A 17308-nucleotide genomic window follows, 5' to 3' on the forward strand; every position below is an offset into this window, starting at 1 on the left:
AAAAAAAAAAAAAAAAAACCAAACCAAAAAAACACAGCAGTGTAGGCTGGGCACAGTGGCTCATGCCTGTAAACCCAACACTCTGGGAGGCTGAGGTGGGAAGACTATTTGAGGCGAGCAGTTTGAGACCAGTCTGGGTAACATGGTAAGACTCCATCTCTACAAAAAGTTTTAAAATAAAACATCAGCTGGGCATGGTGACATGTGTAGTCCTTGCTTCTCCAAAGGCTGAAATAGGAGGATAGCTTGAGCCCAGGAATCTGAGGTTGTGTTGAGCTCTGACTGTGCCACTGCACTATAGCCTGGGTGACAGAGAGAGACCCTGTCTCTCTTTTTTATTTAAAAAGATAGTTTATGAAAAGCATTTGAACTGACTTGCATACAACGTTTTGAAACTTTTATAAAATTTTAGTTGTTTAGGTTACCTCAGAAGTGTTTTTTCAATGGTGGGAGTCCAGGGAGGCTTTTAAGCCACTAGAAGATAATCAGATTTCAAAAAGTATTCATGGCCAGGCACAGTGGTTCACATCTATAATCCTAACACTTTTTAAGGCTGAGTTGTATATATTCCTGAATTTGCAAGAGATAATTTCCTTACCATATTTCCACTAGGTCAAGCTTCTAAATCCAAAATTAAATGCTTACCCTGGCTTCCAGAAGTGTGACATCCATCCCAAAACTTTGTAATTGTCGAGCTGCTGCCAAGCCTGAGACTCCAGAGCCTATGATAATTACCTTTCCTGTCTTTTTAGCTAAAAACAAAAAATGAACAAAAGTTAGAATATTTTGTTGTAGGTCTAAGAATTTATAGTTTTTTCTCATGAAATATGTTATAATATCTTACAAAGTAAATAATTCAGACTGTTATTTTCAAAATTGAAATCAATGAATACCTGAAATATATAAATTTTAAATCAATTTGAACATCTATAAATCATACCCACTGTTCTTAAGATTTATTTTCTAATTACCTCAGTCATGTATTTGAGTATCTCTAACTCTTAATTTATTTAGAATCTGCTTCATTTACCTCACAATTGTACTAGGCTATATTCTGGGTATGAGCTATTTCCTTTAATCTCTACTTCTATAGTCTTAGTGTCCCCTTTTGAAAAAGTAAAATATTAAAAATAATTGTATTAATTCTTAAAATACCCCTATCTCTTAGCTTCCTGGCACACATTATCCATACAAACAGTATAAAGGGGAAAATAGAATTTATTTTTGAAAAATTAAAAGAAAAAGTGCAACTGTTAGCCGCTTAAAAAACTGGTCAATTAAAGAAAAACCTCAAATCTCCTCTTTGCAAAACTGACTTCTCTCATTTTTAACAGATTTTATTTATTTTTTTAAAATTGGAATTTAAAATTTTTTTATCTTTGACTAAATAGCCATCAAACCAGAAATTAAACAGAATGAAAATTTACTAAGAGAATTTATTTTCAATTTGACTTAGAAGATAAACTTGGGGATATTCTGATTTCAAATATAGATTTATAAGTCCAAATAAAATGCTAACAACATCATGGATATAAAGTATAACCTTGGAATCATAATTTAAAACCATGAAATTCATTGGCCAGGTAGGTCCTTACTTGGTAGGGGCTTTATCCTCTTATAGATGCCAAAGTTGATAAGACCATGACGCTCTAAATAACTGTGAACTCGGTGGACAAGCACAGTATCACCTATGAAAGAAGTGGATTAAAAACATGTTTATATTTTCAGCAGTTTAAACAGAAAATTCTACTTCTTGTAGTTCTCTACCATGAAATCATTCAACACATCTTTTCCATAAACTTCAGATCTTGTACCTCCTTTTGCAGAGTGAATTTTAGAACTGTTAGTCTGTGTGGTAGACTAAAATATGTATCACATAATCTGGAATTTATTTATTTATTTTTGAAGACAAGGGTCTTGCTTTGTTGCCCGGGCTGAACTTTAATTCCCAGGCTCACTTCAGCCTTCCAAATAGCTGAGACTCCAGGTGCACACCACCATGCCTGGCTAATTTTCAAGAACAGCATTCCATTGCAGATGGAATGAGAAGCCCTTGCAAAGTAGTTGTAACACTCATTTACTTTAGCAAAAAACTTCACAAGACTTTCTTAGTGGGAAGCAAGAAAACCAGCCAACCAAGTGCCAACACATTTTTCCATGTCTGATCCATAGACAACAGGTCTAGGAAAATTACTTAGTAATCTCTTGAAGTCATCTGTCAACATAGTTTAAAGATCAGGAAAACAAATTAAAAGAAAATAGTTTTGTCTGTTTGTTCTTTAAGACAGAGTCTCACTTTATTGCCCTCAGTAGAGTGCCATGGCGTCATAGCTCAGAGCAACCTCCAACTCCTGGGCTTAGGCGATTCTCTTGCTTCGGCCTCCTGAGTAGCTGGGACTACAGGCGCCTGACAGAATACCCAGCTATTTTTTGTTGCGTTTGGCCGGGGCCAGGTTCGAACCCGCCACCCTCAGTATACGGGGCTGGAATGCTACCCACTGAGAACAGGCGCTGCCTGAAAATACATTTTTTAATAAGACTCATTCTGCACTACACAAGATGAAATACAATGGAAATATGAATGAAAATATTATCAAGGAACCATGGGGCTCCTGGAAGGAAATATCAATTTTCACAATCCAGTCCAAAACTAGTCCTATTGAACATACTGCTTACTGTTATAAGGCGCCTCTAACTGTTGTAGTGTAGCTTCAAATGTCAGCTGAATCTTCGGATTATCCAACCACAACTGCAACTGTATTTAAATGACACAAATTATACTACATATAGACATACATCATTTGATCATCTTTAAAATCATCTTTTAAATTTTAAGGTCTCTTGGCTCAGTGCCTGGAGCTCAGTGGCCAGGGCACCAGCCACATACACCAGAGCTGGCAGGTTCGAATCCAGCCTAGGCCTGCCAAACAACAATGACAACTACAACCAAAAAATATCAGGGCGTTGTGGTGGGCGCCTGTAGTCCCAGCTACTTGGGAGGCTGAAGCAAGAGAATCACTTAAGCCTAAGAGCTTGAGATTGCTGTGAACTGTGACCACCACAGCACTCTACTAAGGGAGACAAAGTGAGACTCTGTCTAAAAAAAAAAAAAAAAAAAGAAACAGATGAACACAAAACTGTGTCAAATGAGTAAATTATTTATATGTTTGAGACAGAGTCTCACTATGTCACCCTCAGTAGAGTGCTGTGGCATCACAGCTCACAGCAACCTCAAACTCTTGGGTTTAAGCAATTCTCTTGCCTCAGACTCCCAAGTAGCTGGAACCACAAGCACCCACCACAACGCCCAGCTATTTTTTTTTAATTTTAATTTTTTGCAGTTTTTGGCCAGGGCTGCGTTTGAACCCGCCACCTCCAGCATATGGGGCCGGTGCCTTGAGCCATAGATGCCACCTAACATCCTGCTATTTTTTGTTGCAGTTGTCCCTGTTGTTTTAGCTGGCCTGGGCTGGGTTCAAAACAGCTGAAGTGAATACAAAACGAGAGATAATGATGTCCCAAACTTCTTTCAGTGTGCTACGGGCGCCAAGCCAAATGAGTAAATTATTGAAGAAGCTAGGAGATATTTACATATAGTATAGAAAAATACCTAATTTGCCAAGGCCATGCAGCTAGTAGGGAGCAACTAGGATTTAAACCTGGGTCACATGACTACAGAGACAACAGATGGAATCCACAAACATCTAATGACAAACTACAAGATATTCCAAAAGTCAACCCTAAAGTCACTAGACATAGGAAATTATAGCTAAATGTACCTTTATTTACAAAATATTTATTACAAAATTTTACAAAGAAGTGGCCAAAATGTAGAGGAAAAGAGGTATCAAGGACAATCTCTCCGTTTTTAGCTTGCACAACTGAATGAGTTGGTAGGCCATTATCCACTTAATGGGGAATGAAAGAAGAAATGAGATAATGTATTTAATTCCAAGACAACAGGAGGAGATATAAAATAGGCAGCTAGATGCATGGTCTCAGAAGAGAGGTAAAATCTGGGGTCATCTTCTTATGGGTGATAACTGAAGCCAAATGCCTAGAAGAGGGCTCTTGGGGAAAATAAAAGGAAAGAGGAGAGGACCTTAAGGGGCCTTAAGGAATGCCCCTTAAAGGACACTGTTCACATAAACCTACAAAACAGTAGGAGAAGACAACCAATGGTGTCACCAAAGTCAAGGGAAGTATATCTTTAGGAAACAATCTATGTTTGTATTCAAAATGGCTGGAAGTGCAACATAAATTTCTTATACTTTGCATCATCCTAGAGTAAGATCTGTATGTTGTGGACAGCACCTCCACTCACCTACTCTAGAGCTAAGTAAGAATTTCTAATGAACAAAGGATATAAAAGAAAAATCCATAGTAGTATAAATGACTAATAAAAGTAAAAAGGAGTCAATCTCAGTAATCTAAGATATGAAAAAGAAATGAGATGAATTTGGCCTATTATATAATGCAGCACAGATTATCGCTGATAAAAATGGGCAGGGCAATGGGACTGTTGACTGGTTCAGCTTCTCTGGGAATTAATCTGGCAATATGTTTCAGAATTGTTTATATCCTCTGACAAGGTAGTAGGTTTTCCTTCCAGAACTCTGTAAGGAAACAATGACCAGAGATACAGTCAAGAATACAGAAGTCTGTTCAGGCTTGATTAAAATACTACAAAAATGGAAACTCAAACGTTCAACAGTTAAATTACAATCCAACTGTCAGACAAAATATTACGCAAACACTACACTCTATTATTCAAGTGAAGGAGGTTGAGCCAGATGAGAATAGGACAAAGGTTTTTCTTACCCTGATAAGGAAGGACAAAGTGATTATTTTTTAAAAAAGTTTTAAATGCTTAAATAAAGAGTCTCAAGCATATTTATAAGGTTAAGAGGTATGAAAGAGATTCAAAAGAATGCATGCATGCAAGTAGGATATCAATTTTATAAAAATTACATATGCATTTAAACAAAGGAACAACTACTAATTTTTAACAATGGTTATCTCTCGGTAATAACATTATAGGCAATTTTTAAAGTCTTTCCTATTTTTTGTCTATATTCCAAAATATATATACTTTTTATAATCTAGGTGAAAAAAAAAGCTGACATGAAAACTTACTGTGCGGTTTCTAATGAACAGAAAAACCTTCTGAGTTTGCTGTGGTCCACTGATAATATCTGGGAAACAAGCTGCTTCTTGAGAGGTCATCCGGTCATGAGGAAGTCTGCTCTGAAAAGCTGCGCCCTCCACACCTAGCAAAAAAAACAAAGGACTTCTAGGAAAAATGCAAGTGAATGCAAAACTAGAGATGATGATGTCCCAAACTTCTCTGTCTCATTCAGAGACTGATTTCACTTCCTTCTGTAAAAAATAAAACAAAAACCAAAAATCTTTCAATGTGTCTCAAAAGCTGAAACTTCCTTAGAAATTAGCCACTCTTCAAAGGTTGTGGGTTCAGGTCCCACCAGAGTCGCAAAAAAAAAGAAAAACCAAAAAGAAATTAGCCACTCTTTTGAGCGTAACATTTCAAAATTTATACTTCACTCACAAATAAATCAATATACCTTGTAAGGCAAGAGGCATTTACAGTATTTTCTTCATCCATAAAGTAACTTTTAAAATTGGATGATATTCTAATTAAAATTAGCATCATTGATAGTATACAATAAAACTGAAAGCTAAAGAATCAGAGGAACGTACACTAATGGGAAAGCAGGAGAGGGTATGGAGTGAAAAGCACAATCATATGCCTGCTGTTAGGATCACAGCATGGAACAGAAAGACGACTCCAGGTTTTAACAGCAGAAAATACATGATCCTATCAGCAGTAACATCTATTAGTTCTCATATTTCAATCCTGATAAGCAGTGAGAGAAATTAAGCAGACAACAGTGATAAGACAGAAGAGTGCAAGGAATTGGCCTTTTCTGGCACAAACATTAGAAATGCTTTCCTATATACCCCAAGTAAAATGTTAGCATTTGGACATATACTATATAATACACATATATATAGTATATACCTATACTCCATGTAAAATGTTATTTTGAAACTTTAAAAATTGATTTTTAAAAAAAATAAATAGGGGGCAGTGCCTGTGGCTCAAGGAGTAGGGCGCTGGCCCCATATACCAGAGGTGGTCGGTTCAAACCCAGCCCCAGCCAAAAACTGTAAAAAATAAATAAATAAACTGGTTTAAAAAATAAATAAATAAATAAATAAGATTTCACTCTGTCACCTAAGCTGAAGTGGAGGGGTAGCACCATAGCTCAATGTAGCCTCTAACTACTAGGCTCAAGAGATCCTCCTGCCTCACCCTCTGAGGTAGCTAATTTTGTAATTTTTTTGTAGCAATGAGGTCTTGCCATGTGGCCCAGGCTGGTCTCCAACTCCTGATCTCAAACAATCCTCCCACCTGGGCCTCACAAAATGCTAGAATTACAGGAATGAGTCACCATGCCCGTCCTAAATTCGTATATTTTATAAGCTGGAGGTTAAGTACATATTGATAAGGTGATGTTAGAAATACACTTGCATATATTATGCATGTATTTCTAAGATTGATCACCTTATCAAGATAATATCAAGACAATTTTAAAAGTTTCAAAATTCACCTTAGCTCAAGCGGCTAAGGCGCCTGCCACATACACCAGAGCTGGCAGGTTCGAATCCAGCCTGGGTCTGCCAAACAACAATGACAACTACAACCAAAAAAATAGCCAGGTGTTGTGGCAGGCACCTGTAGTCCCAGCTACTTGGGAGGCTGAGGCAAGAGAATTGCTTAAGTCCAGGAGCTGGAGGTTGCTGTGAGTTGTGATGCCATAGAACTCTACCCAAGGCAACAGCTTGAGGCTCTATCTCAAAAAAAAAAAAAAATCAATACTGTTGAAGTAATTACATATAAGTAACAAAATAGGCACCAGATATCCATATATAATCATTTGAAAGCACACACTAAAGCACTAGTAATAGAAGCAACACTAACAAAAAGGCATTAGTAAGATTAGGAGAACAAAAAGAATTGGAAAATAAAGATATAACTTAGAAGATTATAGCTAAGCAATAGGGGGTCTGTCCACAAACACATTCAAATGGCAAGCACTACCTAGAAAAAAATGGTTAACAGATCATGCAAAAATTCCTAATGCTAATTATGGTCCTCACATTAAGAAATACTATTCTTAGAGACAAAGAGAAAGGGTCTATCCATCTACTATAGAAGAGGACATAAATACTGTGTTTCATATTATTAAAATCAAATCAACACTCCTTACATTTAATTAATCTATACCTAAACTTATGAAGACTGTTAGGACAATTTATTCCTTAGGGGGAACAATAATCAGTAAAAGCCATATTGTTGTTATAGGTGGAACATGAAATTAAGGCAAGAAAAAAAATGCTGACTATTGGGGGATACAAATCATTTGGGTAATGTGAAATTTTCTAAAACTTTCCAGTGTGATGTCCTTAATCCCATTCCCCTAAATCAAAATAAATAAAAGCAAAATAATTTTTTTAAAAATCAAGACTAAAAATTTCTCACATTATAAAAAGTATATACACACATGGACACCTTAATCCTGAGTATATGAACCAAATATCTCTTAATAGGTTTCTTCTTGGTATATTTCATAAATGGGTGTATATATATATATACTATTAACATAAAAACCAATGACCTCTATTAAACCCCACTTCTCCTCATCAAAAATGGGAGTAGTTTTCTTTTGTAGCTGTATTATTTTCTGTATGTGTAAAATAAGCAGTCACTGAGTATCAATCCTACCACAAAATACTATATGTCAATGACAGAAAATCCATGTAGAAAAAACATTAAATTTTATATTAATTTGATTCCTCACTGCAAATATCCTTATCAAAAAATCACTTTCATATTGTTGGATAACTGTGGGAATTTTGAGACTATATAATGATTAAGAAATGTTAAAACAATTATATGCTCATAGAATAATAAAACACAAACATAGTCTATTGGGGGTCAGGGGGAAGTGGGAGAGGGGAGGTGGGGGGGAGACCATTGACACAAGGACAGAAGGCATTTGGTGGGATTTCACCTAGTGGCACAAGAACCCCCACCAGATGAGGGGTTAACTGGAACTTTACCTTGGAAGTGAGAACAATGTAATTTAAAAATCTGCACCCTCATATTAATTTGAAATTTTTTAAACATGTTATTTATATGTCATGTGGCAATTTCAAAGTATCTCTAAATAAAATTATCAGAAGTTTAAACAAATACAATAAAGAAGCTAAAAGTTGTGACATTAACGTATGCTTAGAATCATATTTTTCTCCATCTCAACTTTGTACACAGCATCTAAAAAAACTAGCTATTCTTTTTTTTGAGACAGAGTCTCACTTTGTCCCCCTGAGTAGAGTGCCGTGGCATCACAGTTCACAGCAACCTCCAACTTTTAGGCTTAAGATTCTCTTGCCTCAGCCTCCCGAGTAGCTGGGACTACAGGCGCCCATCATAGCACCCAGCTATTTTTTGTTGCAACTGTCATTGCTGTTTTTTAGCTGGCTGGGGCTGGGTTCAAACCCGCCACCCTTGGTATATAAGGCCAGCACCCTACCCACTGAGCCACAGGTGCTGCCCCAAACTAGCTATTCTTAATATAATGATATCAATTTTTAGAAATGAAAAATGGTCTCTAAAAACTCTATAATTATTTCCTTCCATTGGCATTTTAAGGATGAAGACTTATTTCAAAGAATGAAGGTCATTATCAAAATCAGAATGAAAAGACTTGAAGAAAGAAGGTAATTTTTCAAATAAATAAAAATATTTATTTGGGCCAGCCACGTACACCTAAGGTGGCGGGTTCGAATCCCCAGCCCGGACCCGCCAAACAACAATGACGGCTGCAACCAAAAAATAGCCGGGCATTGTGGTGGGCGCCTGTGGTCCCAGCTACTTGGGAGGTGGAGGCAGGAGACTCGCTTGAGCCCAGGAGTTGGAGGTTGCTGTGAGCTGTAATGCCAGGGCATTCTACCCAGGGGGACAGCTTGAGGCTCTGTCTCAAAAAAAAAAAAAATATTTATTTGGAATCTAAATGATGATAAGCTAAATCAAAATATCCTTTTTATAGGGTAGCTCCAAAATGAAGTAAGAGACTACTCTGGATAATCTAACTCTTAAATATCTCTTTTGTTTTATCTTGTTTTATTTTTTTTGAGACAAGAGTCTCACTCTGTTGCCTGGGGTAGAGTGCCATGGTGTCATCACAGCTCACAGCAACCTCAAACTCTTGGGCTTGAGCAATCCTCTTGCCTCAGTCCACTGGGTAGCTAGGACATGTGTGAGCCACAATCCCCAGCTAGTTTTTCTATTTTTAGTAGAGATGGGTCTCACTCTTGCTCAGGTTGGTCTCAAGTCTTGAACTCAAGGAATCCTCCTGCCTCAGCCTCCCAGAGTGCTAGAATTAGAGGCAGGAGCCACCACCTCTGGCCTTAAGTATCTCTTTTAGAGGAAAGCATTTTAAAATAAAATCAACATTAATGGCCAGGTATGCTGGTTTGTGCCTATAATCCCAGCACTTTGTGAGGCTGAGGTAGGAGGATCACTTAAGGTTAGGAGTTTAAGACCAGCCTGGGCAACATAGCAAGACCCCATCTCTAAAAAAAAAAAAAAAAAAAAAATTTTTAAATTAGCCAGATATATGACATGCATCTGTCTGTAGTCCCAGCTACTTGAGAGGCCAAGGCAGGAGGAGGATCCCTTGAGCTCAGGAGTTCAAGGTTGCAGTGAATTACAATGATGCCACTGCAATCCAGTCTGGGAGACAGAGGGAGACTCTGTCTAAAAAAAAAAAAAAAAGACCTTAATAACATCCTTAATTAAAAAGTACCAACAGTACATGCAATTCAGAAGTTATTTACACTCAGCTCTGAACATATGAGTTTTGTCCTTTGGTGTTTGTGTTCCATTAAGCAATGTAATCTGGTATTATGGAAATTCAGAAAATTTCAAAGAAATTTTTTAAGAGCTCCAAGATGGCCTTCATATCATCTTGCCTTCTGCTTGATTACTTCCTGCTCATCACTTCACACAGGAAATTCTAGCATTACCTTTCAGAATATAGTTATGCTAAAGGAGAACTGCCCCTTCTAACAGGCTGACTGGCTCACACTTTCTCTGAAAACATAGCAAAGGTAGCTATCATATATATGTAAGGGAATAATTTAGATCTTCTGAGAAAGGTCAACCAGAGGAGAAAGAAGGGAGGGAAATAGGTGAGATTAAAGCCCTCTATATCATGAAATTATGTCCCCCTGATTCTGATAAGATATAGGTAGTATCTTGACTAGAGTAAGGTAAGAGATATAAAAAAGAGATTAACAAAGGAGGCCTCTATGAGAAAAACTTGCCTTTGATTTTTCAAAAGTATATAACTCTAAATAGATTTCTAGCTAAAGAGTGAAAACAAAAGCCTATGAGATCTACATATAAAAGAGTAAACAGGGGGAATAGAGAGAAAAAAGGAAAAAAGAGAATCTTGATTTCTATATTATAGAGTGCTGATCTTTAAGGTAAATTGCCTATTTTGAATGATTCCAAGGGTGAAAGGAATAGTCTATGTACTAAGTCTATGTCAGATTCCTGGGTTCTCACTCCTCCACTATAATTGGTGTATCACTTGCTGATTCCTTTAACAACTTTGGGTTTCAAGTTCTAATCCATAAAATAGGAGTGATTCATTACTATCTGCCTGAAGGCAGGAAGTTAAGATAGCTAGTTCCTTTCTAGCTTTAAGATTTAGGATGTATACACTAATTTGAGGTAGACTTTAAGAAATAAAAATATGATCCTGGCCCCAAGATATCCATGAGGATCATTTAGCTTCATTAAAAGAAGAATGCTGTCGAAGCAGTACCCTGAACCCCATAAATGCATCAATGTTCAAAGTTATGATTTAATAAAAAATAATTTTTAAAAAAAAGAGAGAAGAATGCTGATTGTTCATAGCACATGGTTCTAACTCTGACTGATCATCTCACAAATGCATGCTTCTGAACATGACAAAGACCAGAAGAAAGACCTACAAGGGTTCAGAAAAGTCACCACCAGTTCCTGACAACACTCAAAACTCATGTTCTACTAACAGTTAAGTCAGTAGCACCAGTTTTATATAAAAGTTTAATTTTACTTCCAGAAATACACATTGTTTCCTTAAGCAAAAGAGAAAATATTCACATAAAAACAAAATAAAAATAAAAAGCAACAAGAATACTTAATTTCTTTAAGATTAAAACACTGAAGACTATCCCTGATCTTCAACAATTCCATGGATTGTCTAATTGTGCACCATTTGATGAAGAGTATTCTTGAAGGTTTATCTGCCACAGATACAGATTGTGAAAGAGAGTTCTAACTCCTCTAAGATAAGCGTATACTGATTATCAACCTGGAATCCTTGGGATGGCATTTAAAGAAATCTATTTCTAACATTCTGGATCTCTTAAACTACTATTGCTGTATTAACGCTGAACTATCTTTGATCCAAGAGAGTAAAACACAAATACTTCCAGGACTTGTTATATGCAAACTGCAATAGACAAATAATTTTAAAGTAGACTTAACAGTTAAAAATGACAACCTCCAAAAATAAAGGACTTCCTATTCCAATTCTATCAAAATGTATATAATAAACCAGTTTTGTATACTAGAATGAACAAAAACATCCTTCCAGAGGCAAAGGATGACATTGACACGTGTTACTTTGATTTCTGGAATAAACTTTTAACTGTTCCAGATGGTGACCCCATAAAACATTCACTTTCTCCTGGAAGTAAAAACCTTGTATTGTTTGCTAGGAAAAGAAACATTTCAAATAAACATTTTCAAAAGATAATTTTCACATGAGAAACAAAATGTGTAAACTGTAAAATGATTAACTATGTCATGTTAATTGAAAAAAGCACCCAACACCATGTAACAACCATTTTTAAAAAGATGTCACTTGCCCGCATAGCTCCTCTGACTAGTCCTAGACTACCTGTTAGTCCTTTTAAGATTTTTAAGCCTGTGGCTTCTCCTCCTGTGTATATCTTCTAGCAACAGATATATCTCTGTATAAAGGTCCCCTAATTCCTAAGTCTGTTTTATATCATGTTTACTATTACTATAAAGGCTGCTGGGGAGAAAAGTACCCGCCATCTCCTCAAAAACATGAAGAAGAGTGGAGGGCTGAGATCGGCCTGAGGACTTCAAAACATTTTGCTTGCCTTTGTTCTGACTTCACTCTCTCCTACTATACTGCTGTGCCCTGTGGGTTAAGTTTCACCTACGCTTCTGGCTAAAATGTGGATACCACAGCCAAAAACACTTGCAAGCATCAATTCCTGATTTGGCGGCTCTTGCTACTAAGTGGCAAGCATCTAATGCCACCCTCACCTGATGCTTGGCCGTCTCCATACCCTCCAGAACTGTCGTCTTGAAGTCCTCCTGCTTGCCCTGTGGAAGGAAAGAGGAGAACTCAGGGACCTTACTCCATAAATTAAGATAATATCTGGACATAAAGGCCTAATAGTTGGCGACTCATGAATTCACCACCAACTAGTAAACCCATATTCAGACAGCTCCTTCTTCTAGAATCAAGGCCCAGGGAATTACATCATAATCTTCCAAATTCTGGTCAGGAAATTTCAACTTTACACGCTGATTCTTATTGAAAGGCAGTGGAACAAAATACATAGTATTTCTAATTACTAAATCTTTGCTGTCAGTCTTATGTAATAGTTTGGATGGGGAAAATATGGATTTCAAATGTCTTTTACTAATGGCTGCTAAACTGAGGGTGGGTGTGACATGGACTTTAGGACCTGGAGTTGCAACAGTTCAATATTCCTTTATCTTTCTACCTAAAAAGAATAAATATAACAAGCAAAAGACTGATAATTTTAATGAAAATTTTTCTCCTCTTCAAAGCAGGGAGTATAACATAACTAAAAGATTCAGCTCCAAAAGAGGTATCAATTACCAATAATAGGCAGCAGTAAAGCCGAATGTGCCAGTGCTTCCTCAATAAAACCATAGCACACACCGTAGGACACCTGTACACGCATGCCAAGTACTACAAACATCTGTGGGGCATGATGGCAGGAGACAAGCAAGATCCAGGGGAGCATCTACCTCAGGTTATACAATAAGCCTTGTTATGAAATTTTCCTCGTTAATTCATGTGTAGAAATAACTTCAAGAAAAGAATCAAAGCTTGAAAATTCAACCTGAAAAAGTCAGGACAAACTGTATTCCAGACTCTTCCAAAAATTCATCACCAAGACAGGTGATATGAGCCTCTTAAGCTTCTAGTCACCTGGTATACCCTGGGAAAGCTAGTGTGATTTTTCAAAGAATATGAGACCTCCACCTTCCAATAATCTAAATAAACCTGGACAAGTTTCATTACATGGCTTATGTTAAAATATACACCCCAACAAGGAAACAGATTCCTACCAGTTGAGTTAGAAGGGAGCAGCAAAGGCAAACTAACATAGCCCTCTGACTATAAAAATGCTCCAAGGTCTGGGAGACTTACAATGACGTCTTCAAGTGTAAGAAGGTATTCAGATGTAAGAAATGACTTGATAATGGTATTAAAATGTGTTGCTAGAAGATATAGGCTCTATTTTGAAAGCAGAGTAAAATCTTATTCTAAAATTATTCACGATACTCTTGTCTAATGGGTCTTTTAGCTTCTAGATTATGCTTCTCAGACAAGGCACAAGGTACATTTGTTGTTTGCAGCTCTTGGAAAAGGGCATATAATCATGAAGAGATGATATAATTACTAAATCCAATCTTTAGACTTGTCTTGACAATGCAGGCCCTACATTTTAAAGTTTAAATCAAATATTCATTCTTAGTAAGTCCTGGATTTATTCATAAAAAATATTTCATAAGTTTTTTTTTTAATGTTGCCATTGTTTTGTTTGGCTCCAAATAGAAGCAAGCCACTTCAGAACAATGAATTATATATGATAAAAGGGGGCAGGGGAGAATCAGAACAACAAATGTAGTTTCTAAGAATAACACTTTAAGCATTAGGAATAACAGCTCTTCTCTGTAATTATGTTCCTGACTTGGCAAAAATGAAAGTAACAATCTCTAATCCTGAAGGCATCTCACTAATAATACTAAAAAATTAGATAAATAAAAACAACAACAACAAAAAATCATAGTCTAAATCTGATTTACTTTATCCTTTCTATTTCTATCATATTCTGCTCCAACTCCACGTGATGATATAAGTTAATTTTAACATTACACATTTTTTTTCTGCGAGTCAATGTTACTCAATAGAAATAAGGTAAGGCAGTCTTTCTGTCTTCTGTTTGTGAAAAAGGGCATTAAGGTGGCGCCTGTGGATCAGTGGGTAGGGCACCAGCCCCATATACTGAAGGCAGTGGGTTTGAACCCAGCCCCAGCCAAACTACAATAAAAAAATAGCCAGGTGTTGTGGCGGGCGCCTGTAGTCCAGAAGCTGGGGCAAGAAAATCACCTAAGCCCAAGAACTGGAGGTTGCGGTGAGCTGTGATACCACAGCATTCTACCAAGGGCGACAAAGTAAGACTCCATCTCTAAAAAATAATAATAATAATTCTTAGTTGTCGAAGCCAAAACACACACACACACACAAATAAATTAAAAAAAAAAAAGGTTGTTAAAAAACCGTTATAAAGATACTATTCTTTGATAAAATTATAGTAGAATTTTCTTAACTTGACCTAATTATCACAGACTGGACATGCAACACATGTATTCAACGGAAGTTCCTTATGTTGACCAGTCTGTTACAGTCCCTTAGTTCATCAACTTACTGTACAGAAGAAATAGAGAAAATATTCAAAACCCCGGGAAGATTTTTTAAAACGGATCCCTTACAATAATAAAATAAAAAAAAGAAATGAAACTCCAGGGCTGGGCACAGTGGCTCACACCTGAGATTAGGAGTTTGAGACTGGCCTGAACCAGAACAAGACCCCGTCTCTAAAAATAGCCAGGCGTTGTGGCAGGTACCTGCAGTCCTAGCTACTTGGGAGGCTGAGGCAAGAGAATCACTTGACCCCAAGAGTTTGAGGTTGCTGTGAGCTATGACACTATGGCACTCTACCAAGGGTGACAAAGTAAGGCTGTCTCAAAGAAAAAAATGGAAAAAAAAAATGAAACTCCAAGATATTATGTAAGCAGAGAAACAGAAGGAAACCAAGCAGAAAGTAATATAAACACATAACATAAGAAGTGATGGAAAATAAAACTAAAAAAGCACTTAATCACATTAAGGAACAAGATATTTATTTCTTGAGCTGATGAAGGTTTATTTCAAAATAAATGATGAGACTGCTATTTTCACTCTAACCACACTGCACTCATGAGTATTTTCAAAGTAACTACTTCTCCAAGACAGCTGGAAAGAATCATCTTTATTGGTAATATTCTGAACAAATTTATCATTTTCTTAAAAACAGCATGCATAGTAACATTTCTAGATAACTTTCCGTCCAAGAAGTGTCTCTGATTAGGATATAAAATGCCTTAGTCATCTGCCCTTAGGGTCTTACCAGCCTGGGAATCTGCTTCTGACAGTGGCACAGGGACATGTAACAGCAAGCAACGAGGGTTGTTGTGCAAATTCAAAATAGGAAATGAAAATATGCAAAAGCACCTTGATTTTGGCACGAATGCACATGAGACATCTGTTTTTATCCCAACTATACCACACACACAAAAAAATCCTCAATCTTGAAGTAAAGACTTTTAATACAGCTTGTTTATGCATATATTCTCCAAGTTGAAAATGAAATCTTTTTGGTTTATTTTATGTAACAGCCTTTCAGTTGTCCTCCAAAACGTCTTGGGATCTGACGTAAGTCCTTCTTGAACAGTAAAGTGGTTATGTTCAAATTACTGGATGTTTTCTCCTCTTCATTGAAATACTCCAGAGACCATCGACCTTCAAATACATTTATCTGGTACACATGGAGGTAAGAATCATTCGTTTTTGTTGTTTCCCAGAAGACAGATTCATATTTTGATCAGTTTCTTAGAGTCACATTCAAATCGATAACTTTTTTTTTGGCAGTTTTTGGCCGGGGCTGGGTTTGAACCCGCCACCTCCGGCATATGAGGCCGGTGCCTTACTCCTTTGAGCCACAGGCACCGCCCCAAATTGATAACTTTTGCAAACAATTTGAGAAACTTCTAAATCTTTTAGGAAGCAATGCTTTTTAAACAGAAGATCAATTTTTCAAAAAGGTCAAATTTATAGAATAAAAGTGACTGCCAACCTATTGGTTTCAATTGAACTTGCCAAATTCAGAGGAAAAAAACATTTCAAAAGTTAAAGCCATCTCTGAACAAGTCAGTCTCCACTGCATTAAGACACCAGTGGGATTTCTTATTTAAGAATCTCACTAATTCAATGTTTAACTATAACCATCCCAAACCTGCAAAATACAAATAACAAAAACACAATAGGTAAGGTCTACTGTTTTCAAAGAGTTCATAAACTAATTGGGGAAAAATAAAATATCCACAAAAAACCTTTTTTTTTTTTTTTTAAATAAAGAAAGCAAGCTAACAGACTTGGAGAATCAGGGGAACTTTCTGAACAAGTTCAGAAAGATCTGGATACACTGGGAGGCAGTGAAACCGCCATTCTGGTCTAGAACATTTCCAAAGACAGAGAAAAGTGCAGACATGGTAAGGACTGCACGGCACCTGCTTACTTAAGATGGTCTCAAAGTACAGCAGGAGACCAAGTGTACAGGCAGAACAAGTCACCTTTAGTTCCCAAACCTAAACTCGATCTTAGTAGTAATGGAGGAAAACTGTGATCTCTGATAAAAAAGCAGTGAAAAAAGCAATATTTTAAACTAATCTGACCCTTTGTACAAGATGGATAAGAGGAAAAAAGTGATGTAGATAAAGGAGATCCACCCACAAGCAACTGAAATAATTTAGATGCTGAGTGAAATCTACTAGAAAAAGGTGACGGCAAAATAGATAAGGCATAACAAATGAAAAGGGTTGTGCACAGGAACATACATAACTTTATTACAGACTTGATAAAAGAGGTAAAGAACTTTCAAGATGACTCTAAGGTTAAGTTTGGGAGAGTCCTAACACTACAAGAGAAATGAGAAATTTGAGAGACAGGCTAGTAAAATTAAATGGAAATGTTCTAAAAATAGCTGGAAATTAAAGAACAGAACTCAGAAGAATGGAACTAAAAGACTGTTCATTTATTTATTTTTTTTTTTT

General features: G+C 36.7%; 1 protein-coding gene across 2 annotated transcripts in view; it reads right to left on the reverse strand.

The window, feature by feature from the left end:
- KDM1A (lysine demethylase 1A) overlaps positions 1-17308 on the reverse strand; it is a 65665-nt gene that overhangs the window by 28511 nt on the left and 19846 nt on the right. Inside the window, exons 3-7 of one of the 2 annotated variants that reach the window (XM_012801570.2) lie at positions 12440-12499; positions 5137-5270; positions 2677-2755; positions 1596-1688; positions 646-752 (exon numbers count right to left, since the gene is read on the reverse strand). In XM_012801570.2, coding sequence (XP_012657024.1) covers positions 646-752; positions 1596-1688; positions 2677-2755; positions 5137-5270; positions 12440-12499 — 473 coding nt within the window. The remainder of the gene's footprint in view (positions 1-645; positions 753-1595; positions 1689-2676; positions 2756-5136; positions 5271-12439; positions 12500-17308) is intronic. The other variant, XM_023509711.1, reaches the window with a different exon arrangement.

This window comes from Otolemur garnettii, unplaced genomic scaffold (assembly GCF_000181295.1).
Source record: "Otolemur garnettii isolate 467f Iridium unplaced genomic scaffold, OtoGar3 scaffold00009, whole genome shotgun sequence".
In the NCBI taxonomy this organism is placed as follows: domain Eukaryota; kingdom Metazoa; phylum Chordata; class Mammalia; order Primates; family Galagidae; genus Otolemur; species Otolemur garnettii.